The 10742-nt window shown below is 48.2% G+C and overlaps 1 protein-coding gene and 1 pseudogene across 1 annotated transcript; both read right to left on the bottom strand.

The window, feature by feature from the left end:
- Positions 1-16: 16 nt before the first annotated feature.
- On the bottom strand, positions 17-10228 carry Dnali1 (dynein axonemal light intermediate chain 1). Its single transcript, XM_021160193.3, has 6 exons — positions 9955-10228; positions 9330-9475; positions 8434-8603; positions 4129-4307; positions 3661-3825; positions 17-1206 (listed from the first exon to the last, which is right to left on the bottom strand). Exons 1-6 carry the CDS (start codon positions 10033-10035, stop codon positions 1171-1173), a joined length of 777 nt encoding a protein of 258 aa, XP_021015852.1. The 5' UTR covers positions 10036-10228; the 3' UTR covers positions 17-1170.
- On the bottom strand, positions 5226-5492 carry LOC147004213 (signal recognition particle RNA; annotated as a pseudogene).
- Positions 10229-10742: the final 514 nt, after the last annotated feature.

The following is a 10742-nucleotide window of genomic DNA, read 5'->3' as shown; positions in this document are numbered from 1 at the left end:
CTGTAAGGCACAGCACACTTGGGAAGCTTAGTGGTGAGGACGCACCCTAGTTCTGTGGCAACAGGAAGTCCTCAGCCCCAGAGTTTTTTAAACACTTGGCCTGGCCCTTAGTTCCTCCAGCATGTGAGCCTCTTGTGTGTGTCTACAGACATGCGTGTTCCTCTTACACTGCTGAGTAGCCCTGGGCTAGGCGTCTACAAGGTTATAAAGCACAGGTACTTCAGAGACAGCAGGCAAGGTTTGGAGGCACCAGTGCTCCTAGGGACTGATGCTTTCCTGCACTGCCCACGGAGCCTGTGGCACGACGGGAACATGGTTTCACCGACAGGTTGTGCTAATGGAGGCCTAGTTCCTCAGGATACTGGGTGAGGGTCCAAGATTTGACTTGTAGAATAAGATCGGAGTATTGGGATACAGTAACTGGGAACAGCCGTTGGGGCTCATAGGCCTTGCAGTTAAGCTTAGACTGAGATGGAGGTCAGAGCTGCAGTCTTCAGGATCTACAAATTTGCCTTCAGTCCATAATTCATCTACATGTGAAATGTAGGTACCTCCTTAGCTATTCATTTATTGCTATCTAGAGAGAGTGGAGTCAGGCTTTGCTATCCAGCAGAAGGTATTCAAATGGTGTGGGGAGGACCTGGGCGCAGACAGCTCTCAAGACACTGGGACTTTTGTACCTCTCAGTGAGCATGGCTTTGACTCTGCTGTTGTGGAGCTCCTCGTGGAGCTGGGAGCACTAAGGACAGGGTGGTGCTGACTCAGCGGGTGGGACTGAGACACTGTCGTCCAAAACCAAGCTCCGAGACGAGGTGCAGAAGCTTACGTTAGAGAGGTGGCATGGAAGGGTGGGCCAGAGAAGCCCAGGCTACAAGGCGAGCTGGAAACTGAACTTGATGCAAAGGTGGTCTCTGGGGGAAACACTTGCTCCCTAAGTTAGTGAGATGACAAAGCCCCAGGCCAATTTGAGCTGCACATGGACACAGGGTTCTCCCACCTTCCATTGCCTAGCCAGGAGCCTGGCTTAGGTGTTTCATGACTCTGGGACAACAGTTGTAACAATGACATGAGTGGTGACCGGGGAGGGGATGGCTTGTTCGCTCTGGAAACTGGCTTTTATTACAATGGGCTTATGGGGCAAGAGGCCTGCTGAGACCCATGTGGAAATGATCACTTCTTTGGTGCGATAATGCCTTCCAGTTGGGCCTGAAACACAAGAACAAAACTCCATTAACGTTTGCATCTTGCACCTTAACATGTAGCTAAGCCTAGGAGGCCTAGCCCACAGGCTTCGAGCATCCCCTCTTCTGACCCAGCTCCACATTTTCTACATTAGCTGGATTCAGGCTTGGCATGGTTTTGTTACATGATCCGAAACCAGAGCTGATCTGGTTTCCATAATATAATAGCTCAGTGTATTATAGCCCAGAAAGGAAAATGGAATAAAAGTTGTTGAAATAGTGGTTTTCCATAGCTCCTACTTCAAGCCTGAGTATGTCCACTAAGTTAAACATTTGGCTCTCTGGGTTAGTACATGGAGCTCTGCTGGAACCAGAAGTCTTAGAAAACAGCAAATTATCAGCCACTGTGACAACTTGACATTCAATTAGAGGAAATTGCTACCAGCAGTAGAGAAAGCTAGGACACTGGGGGGGTTATTTACTTACTTCCTCTAGCAGCCAGCACAGTGATTTACATGGTGATATGTGGACAAGACCCTTAAGGTCTATCCTGGCAACTGAAAACACTGTTTTCTTTGTAGTGCAGCTTTGAGCCCATAAAAGAACTTGCTTGTAAAGAATCCTTTGCGGGCTGGTGAGATGGCTCAGTGGGTAAGAGCACCCGACTGCTCTTCCGAAGGTCCAGAGTTCAAATCCCAGCAACCACATGGTGGCTCACAACCATCCGCAACGAGATCTGGCGCCCTCTTCTGGAATGTCTGAAGACAGCTACAGTGTACTTACATATAATAAATAAATAAATCTTTAAAAAAAAAAAAAAGAATCCTTTGCCCTGGGGATTCCAGGGCTGCCCTTGGATGTTAAAGGATGCTAAGGTATTCAGCTTTACTCTTGTTGGAATGAAGAAACCAGCTTTGGAGTCTGCTGAGTGGATCAACGGGTTACATTGCCTGGGGAAGCCTCTAGCTTTGCTTCTGATAGACTCTCCAGCAACTATCAGAATCTCTCCTCCTCTGCTAATGGCTCATGCAAAACCTTCCTTATCTCGAGCTCAAGAACTTTGGCTTCGAGTGAGGAAGGGAAGAGGGAGGTACCATATTTAGAAAGTGATGCTCAACCCTCAACAAGCCTTGGTAAGCTGCACTGTAGGGCACAAGCCCTGTAGCTTCTGCTCAGCCTATCTGTGGTGGCCTATAATTGTTTATAAGCATTGTCCTGTAGCTTTTCATCCTATCAGTTGGGAGGCAGAGGCAGATGGATCTTTTGAGTTCAGGGTCAGCCTGGTCTACAGTTCCAGGACAGCCAGGGCTACACAGAGAAACCCTGTCTCAAAGGGGCATGGGGAGTTGCCCTGTGATAAGCAGTGGTACTTGTCTGGGGCTCAGCCTCTGCAGCCTGTAATCCCCTCTTTCCCATCTGGTCCTCTCCCAGTACCTCAGTTGGGCTGAGGAAAACCACCTATAGCTGGGTTCCTCTGGCATTCACCTAGGGAGCTTCCCACACACACTTCCTCTCAAAAGCCTTCTCTGCCGCCACAGTGCATCAAGATGCAAGGGTTCGGGGGAGGGGTGGCGGATAACGTTCCTGTTGGAGCCTGCCGAGAACACCTGGTCCATGGAGGAAGACTCCCATGACCAGCTTGAGGGGACAGACACTGTCGCATCCTCTCTGGTTATGATATCTTTTTCCCCAGAGGAAAATAGATTGGCAGGCATGAGATGGCATCACAGTGGAGAGGCAGGCTGAGGTACTTTTTATTGAGAATAGGCTTCCTTCACAACTAAAGGCATAAAGAATGTAGAAAAGGAGCCACACCCTACCCTGGTCAGCCTCCCTTACTCCTTGGCAGTACAAGTGGGCCAACATTTAAAAGCCACGGGCACAGACTTGTAATCACCACTACAGGAATGGCAGCAGAATTTCAAGTTCAAGGCCTCCCTGAGTTAGAGCGAGTTCAAGGAAAGTCAGGGACACTTGGGTCCTGTTTTCAACTGAAAACTAAAAGGAGGGCTGGAAAGATGGCTGAGCAGGTAAGAGTACCTCATGGCTCTTGCAGAAGATCTGGGTTTGTTTCCTAGCACTCATGAGGTAGCTTACAACCATCCAGCAGTTCCAGGGGATACAACAAGCACAGCGTGTGAGCAGCAGGCAAAACATTTGTATAGATTAAAAAAAAAAAAAAGCCTAAAAACTCTTTAAAAGAAAAGTGAAGGGGGGTGGGGGTGGGGGTGGGGGGGCATGATGGCACTTGGCTGTAATCCCAGAGGCTAAGAAGTAAGAATGTAAGCTACATGAGACCCTATCTCCAAAAATCTAAACAAGAAAAGGCAAAAGGAGGGCTGGAGATAGAGTTTAGGGGGATAACATCTGCCAAATGTTCTCCACGACATTGAATCTCCACTACTTCAAACAAGTCACCGGTGGGAAGCACTCTAGGTCTGGCCCCGTAGGCGGGAGCCTGGCCCTGGGCCCCTTTTACCTTCAGTTGCTGATTGGTCCGTTTCAGGAACTGGATCTCCTCGTTGTGCTTCTTCTCCTCCACCTGCCGCCTCTCGCTCTCCCGCTTCTCGGTGGCCTCGCATTTCGCCTTCTGTTCGTTCACTTGCCTCTCCAAGTCCCTCTTTTCCGTCTCCAATTCTGTAATCTGAAGATAGAATGGCCATCATCCTGGGACATCCCCAAGTGGATGAGCATTGTAAGAGCCTGGGTGAGGTAACTTGGGACAGGACAGTCCGACCTAAGGCAATGCCAGGGTGTGCACTGCCACCCAGTGGGAAGTCAGTGACTGACATGGAGTGTCCTTAGACAAGACCACTCCTCACTGGGGCCTTGCAGTATTAGTGTGGAGGACACCTCAGGGCCAGAATTCAGGGTTACAATGACAACTGCAGGCCTTGAGATTTACAGAAGCATCTGGGAGCCATGGGAACACCGTCACCCCACTCACTTTCCTCTCCATGTCTGACTTCCCCTGTTCGGCCTGCAGTGCCTTCCTCATGCCAAATGCCACGCTGCTCTCATACAGAGTCTGGTAGGCAGCGATGGTCATGTGGATCTCGTCCCGGACACGCAGCAACAGCAGCCCTCTCTCTGCGCAATTGATGGTGACCTCCCGGATCAGTTCATCTTCCAATATGCACACAGGGGGATAAAAGTCATTGGTGAGAGGGCATGCACTTTGTCTGTAGCAAGTCACCTTTGCTTGGGAAGGACTTGGGACATGTTCTCAGAGGCGTGGGTCTGTGGCAATGACAGCTGGTGAAGGTAGGACACCCTACACCCATGTAAAAAGGCAGGCGCAGTGGCACGCGGATGTAACCCTAGCCCTGGGGAGGTGGAGACAAAGTTCCCTAGAGCTTGCTCATCAGCTAGTCTTGCTAAATCAGTGAGCTCCAGGTTCAGTGAAAGACCGGGTCTCAAAAAATAAGGTAGAGGGGCTGGAGAGATGACTCAGCAGTAAAGATTAGTGGCTGCTTTTCCAGAAAATCCATGGTTGGCAGCTAACAACCGGCTGTAACTTCAGCTCCTCAGTATTCAATATGCATTTTGGGTCTCCTCAAAACTGCACAGATGTCATACACAGGTAAAAAACACCCACGCGTATAAGGTTTTTGTTTTTTGTTTTTGTTTTTTTCTTTGTGTGTGTGTGTGTGTCTCAGAAGAAGAAATAGAGAATGATAGAGAAAGAGGCTTGACATTGACTTCTGGTCTCCACACTCGTGCACACATGTTCAAGCAGACAGCACACACCAAAACCAAATATATGGTTTACAGGAAGGCACTATGAGACGGTGCTTTCCGTGACCCAGAGAACAGGCCACACAACCACTCCTCTTAGAAGAAGCACGTCATGAAGTGAGCTTGGCATGGAGAGGGAGACAAGAACCTCAGGTTTGTTTGTGGTAAATTGGTCCCCTTGCTTCCATGTTCAGGCACAAAGTAGATAGAGGACGAACTGGTATTCTCAAATGGTGGTGTTTAATAGTACTGCTGTTAAGTCGGGGAGTGGCGGCGCACGCCTTTAATCCCAGCACTCGGGAGGCAGAGGCAGACGGATCTCTGAGTTCGAGGCCAGCCTGGTCTACAGAGTGAGTTCCAGGACAGCCAGGGCTACACTGAGCATCCCTGTTTGGTTTTTTTTTTTTTTTTTTTTTTTTTTTTTTTTTTTGGTTTTTTCAAGACAGGGTTTCTCTGTGTAGCCCTGGCTGTCCTGGCACTCACTCTGTAGACCAGGCTGGCCTCGAACTCAGAAATCCGCCTGCCTCTGCCTCCCGAGTGCTGGGATTAAAGGCGTGCGCCACCACGCCCGGCTTTTTTTTGGTTTTTTTTTTTTTTTTTGGCATCCCTGTTTGGGAGGTTGGGGGTGGGGGCTGCTGTTGGCATGTTTGGGACTAAGAACAGCAGGGTCAAGAACTTGCTTCTCCCCCTTTATAAGTCTTCAAACTGGAGGGCAAACCACACTCATACTGAGCAGGCTAAAGCCACCTTGCTGGATCTGAAGCTGCCTGAGAGATTGGGAGAGTTTGCAGTTGGGAGCCCATAGCATTAGGGCAGACATCGGTACGCAGTGGGCACATCTTCAATTCTCATGCCGTCCAACTACCAACCACAGCAGCATTTTTCTGGAGTGTGGACTGAGTATTATTGGATAGACATAGAGGTCATTCTTAATTTTCTGATTAAAATATTAGCACATTGGACTGGAGAGCCAGCTCCATGTTTAAGAGCACTGGCTAGTTTTCCAGAGGGACCAGACTTTGGTTCCTAGCATCCATGTCTATGGTAGTTCACAATTGCCTGTAACTCCACCTCTAGGGTATCCAATGCCCTCTTCTGTCCTCCATGAGCATCTGCATACACAGAGCATGTGTGCATACACACACACACACACACACACACACACACACACATTAAGAATAAAATAAATGGCTGGGTAGTGGTGATGCATGCCTTTAATCCCAGCACTCGGGAGGCAGAGGCAGGCAGATTTCTGAGTTCCAGGCCAGCCTGGTCTACAGAGTGAGTTCCAGGACAGCCAGGGCTACACAGAGAAACCCTGTCTCAAAAAAAAAAATGGTGTTAAAATATATTTTATTTTTGAGGTTTATAAAAATTATATCATTTTTCTTCCTCCAACGTCTCCCATGTACACCTCCCCCCAGTGTTTCAAATTCATAGACTCTGTTGTTGTTGTTGGTGGTGGTGGTGGTGGTCTGTGTGTGTGTTTAGTAAAGATTTTGGTTTCTTAAAAAAAAAACCACAGAAATTTTATAAGAAGATATTTTTGATCTAATTCCAGGTGTGGGGTATGGGGTTGCTTCGAGTTGTTCACAGCAGCTGACTATGATTTGCCTCGTGCTCTAGCAGAGGCGAGGGTTTGTCAGCTGCAGGTAGTTTCTGTGACCGTGTGACATTTGGAATTCTGGGAACTTTTCATACATGCTAGGGCCCCAAGATTCGGGGGTGAAGGTGGGTTGTTGGTTGTTTGTTGTTGGTTGTTATTCAGTAGTTGTGCACAAAAAAGAAACAACGAGAAGAGGAAACTAGATATCCTGTGAGAAGATCCTACTTGCTCTAAGGAACTCCATGCCTCTACTCAGCAAGAAGTACTCTAATGATAATGTCACCCCCTTTCCTTTCTATCTTTCTTCCTCTCCTATCTAGTGTTAGGGGGTTGAAAGAGTGGAAGGGTGGGGAGAAGGGAGGAAGAAAAAGAACCCACAAAGTAGCAAAGAACTGGCTACATGTGTTAGTTCGTGTGTGTGTGTGTGTGTGTGTGTGTGTGTGTGCGTGTGTGTGTGTGTGTGTGTGTATGAATTTATAGATTTCTTGCTCAGTCCATATTATGTTAGTTGTGTGTATAAGTTTCCAGGGATGTTCATTTGACATTGAAAAATAAGTTAAAAAAATAATGCCAAGCCTGGAGAGATGGCTCAGCGATTAAGAGCTGGCTGCTCGGGGGCTGGCGAGATGGCTCAGTGGGTAAGAGCACCCGACTGCTTTTCCGAAGGTCCAGAGTTCAAATCCCAGCAACCACATGGTGGCTCACAACCATCTGTACTAAGATCTGACGCCCTCTTCTGGTGCATCTGAAGACAGCTACAGTGTACTTACATATAATAAATAAAAAAAAAAAAAAAAAAAAAAAAGAGCTGGCTGCTCTTCTGGAGGTCTTGAGTTCAATTCCCAGCAACCACATGGTGGCTCACAACCATCTGTAATGTTATCTGATGCCCTCTTCTGGTATGTCTGAAGACAGCTATAGCATATTCATATACATTAAATAAATAAATAAATAAAGGATATTTAAAAATGTAATACCAGGAGTAATGACACACACCTTTTTTTTTTTTTTTTTTTTTTTTTGGTTTTTCGAGACAGGGTTTCTTTGTGTAGCCCTGGCTGTGCTGGAATTCACTGTGTAGATCAGGCTGGCCTCGAACTCAGAAATCCGCCTGCCTCTGCCTCCCAAGTGCTGGGATTAAAGGCATGCGCCACCCATGTACCTAGTACTCAGGAAGCAGAGGCAGGCAGATCTCTGTGAGGCCAGGCCAGCCAGGACTAGATATTGAGACCCTGTCTTTAAAAAGTATTAGCATAGACTTATTATGGAAATCTTTGGATAAAAAAAAAAGAGCCGGGCAGTGGTGGCGCACGCCTTTAATCCCAGCACTCTGGAGGCAGAGGCAGGCGGATTTCTGAGTTCGAGGCCAGCCTGGTCTACAAAGTGAGTTCCAGGACAGCCAGGGCTACACAGAGAAACCCTGTCTCGAAAAACCAAAAAAAAAAACAAAAACCAAAAAAACAAAAAAGCCAAAAACCAAAAAAAAAACAAAGACTCAAAGTTAAAAGTCTTTTTTTTAGAGGTAGCCTTGGCTAGCCTGGAAATCACTATGTAAATCAGACTGACCTCGAGCCAGAGAGATCTACCTCTCCCTGTCTCTACCTCCCGAGGGCCTGTATTAAAGGCATATACCACCATATCAGGCTAAAATAGAGTTCTTACCTTACTCCAAAAACCTATCAAAGGGAGGGAGCAATGAGATGGCTCAGTGGGTAAAAGCACTTGCCACCAAGCCTGATGGCCTGAGCCACTCCCTAGCATCCATCTGGCAGAAGGAGAAAATCGATTCTTGTAAGTTGTGATGATTTCTGAAGGGGTGGGGGTGGTTGGCTTGGGGTAACCAGAGTTTGGTTTTGTGCTAGAAGGAGGCAGAGAGTGTGTGGTGCTCACTCCACCAAGGCTACTCACCAAAACACTGGGAGTAGAGTTCCCTGCGCACAGGGCAGATGCCTGTCTCCCTGGCCTGCCTCTGCTGCAGCTTCAGGTCCAGCTGCTCCTGGAGATGCACCACATCCATTCTGGTGCTGGGTGTGCTGGACACCTGCTGGATCCATAGCTGTGTGTCTTCCACCCACTCCCTGTGACATAGATACAAGTCACCGAATCTGAGCAGAGGGCCCTTGGAACTCTGCCTGAGCAGGAGCAGGGGGTGAGCATGGGCAGCATCACCATCATGCCACCCCCACTTCCTACTCTTTCCCAAGCCACGCCCACTCTGCAGCCTCCACAGGACACCTACCTTAACATTGGGTAGATGGACAGTCTCTGTTCTCCACAAGACTACAACCCTCTGTTCCAGGTCATACCTGCCTAGCGTGTTGAGGACAGATGTGTAGTCATGCTGCTTGATTCGAATAGAAGATGCAATGGGAATTCCCCACACTGGCTTATGGTGGCGACATAGAACACCATAAACCTCATGCAAGCCACTAGGAAGCATTTGTGTGTGTTGGGAGTATGGAAGTTCTGAAAGTGCTGTGTTTGCAATGGCTGCCCATAGTGAATTCTGTGCTGGAGGAACAGCTGAATTCTGCAATGACAGACTTGTGGGCAGAATATGTGGTCTAGAAGACCCATATGTTAAAGCAGACATCTAAAGTCACGAGAGTGTTCAGAATGTGGAGGGCATGGATTTAGAGGGTACCTGCCTGGCTGCAAGCATACAACTATACTGAGACCCCATGAACTCCAGAAAGCTGAGAGGAAACCCAAGGTAGGGCACAGGGAGACACCTATGTTCTTGACCAAGAGCTTAGACCTTCCCCTAGTCACTGTGGGCTCCCCACCACCACCTCTCTCTCTACCTTGGAGGCAGGATGGCATTTAAGATTTCTTCTGCCTGTTTGGTAGGATCTGGGACACAGGAAGTTGAGGGCAGCTTGGCCTTGGGTGGCTGTGGGCTTGTACTAGAGGGTCCAGGCTGCTGGATGTTGACTTTCAGTGGCCGAGCCTAAGAAGAGACAGGTTGATCAGTCTACTACCTCCAGATTTTCCTAGGTCTCTTGTACAGCCGTCCCCATTTCCAGCCTATTTCCCTCATCTGTGATCTTAAAGGAAATATGAGTTGGAGATATCCCACGAGGGGGATATCTGGCTCTGACTCTGTGTTTGAACTGGTGTTTCTAGAATGAGTGGTCAGGCCTCTATTCTGACTCTCTAGACGAAGGTAAGTCACTACCAGACCTCTTCTTGGACTTGACTACCACAAGCCCCATCTTTTCCATGTGACTTTTCTCATCTTAAATTTGTCCTCTAAGGTCATAGCTAGACTTCTTGTTCTCTTCTCCCAACCTCCATCCCTGTCCCAATTCCCTTGGCTGTCAGCCCCAGCAATCTGTCCCCTGAAATTCCAGAGATTCTCAAAGCTGGGATATCTTTTCCCCATGGGAGTTTGTAGGATCTCGCGTCCCCTGAGACCCCTGTTCATACCGTGGGGCTCCGTTTCTCTGTATTCCGGCTCACCAACACCGGGGTGTCATATTTGAGCAGAGAGTCTGCTGGGGGTATCATGGTGGCAGTAGGGGTAACAACTCCTTAGCGGCCCCTGTGGAGTCTTGTTTGCGATCACCATGGAAACCCCTCCTCTCCTAGCCCCATGGACGGGGCGGGGCCTCTGAGGAAGGCGGTGCCGGCCGCGTGCAAGTTTTGTTCTACTGTGCTTTCTCCACAAGCACTAAGTTTCTTAGTAAAGAAGACTGGAGCCCTAGCGTTAGGTCTGTTTCGGTTTGTGATGAAATGAACAGACCACCTTTGCTTAAAACGGAAGTCATCTAGTGACTCTATAGAGTATTTGGCGACGGTTGGCATTTGGAAGCCAGAGGCTGGCGGATCTTTGTGGATTCCAGGACAGCTAAGGCTGTACAGAGACACTATTTCAAGAAACAAAAAAGAGTTTCACATTGTTGAGTGTCTGTGTTTCGTAACTACTAATAACGCGCAAGGAACAGAGCTGGGTTAGCTTTCCCATAGAAGGTTTTTTCTTTTTTCAAAAAAAAAAAAAAAAAAGCTGGGCGATGGTACCACACACCTTAATGACAGCATTTGGGAGGCAGAGTTCAAGGTCAGCCTGGTTACAGAGTGACTTCTAGAACAGCCAGGGTACACTGAAAACCTGACTCCGGTGGGGGGGAAATTGTCATATATATTAAGGTTCTGGGGACTAATCCAGGGCTTCGTACACGCGAGGCAAACGCTCGCTCTGTGACTAAGCTACAATC

The sequence above is a fragment of the Mus caroli genome, unplaced genomic scaffold (genome assembly GCF_978045245.1).
Source record: "Mus caroli unplaced genomic scaffold, Mus_caroli_1 scaffold_6, whole genome shotgun sequence".
NCBI classification, from domain to species: Eukaryota; Metazoa; Chordata; class Mammalia; order Rodentia; family Muridae; genus Mus; species Mus caroli.
The sequence above is the reverse complement of the archived record's forward strand: the minus strand, read 5'-3'. Positions and strand labels throughout refer to the sequence as shown.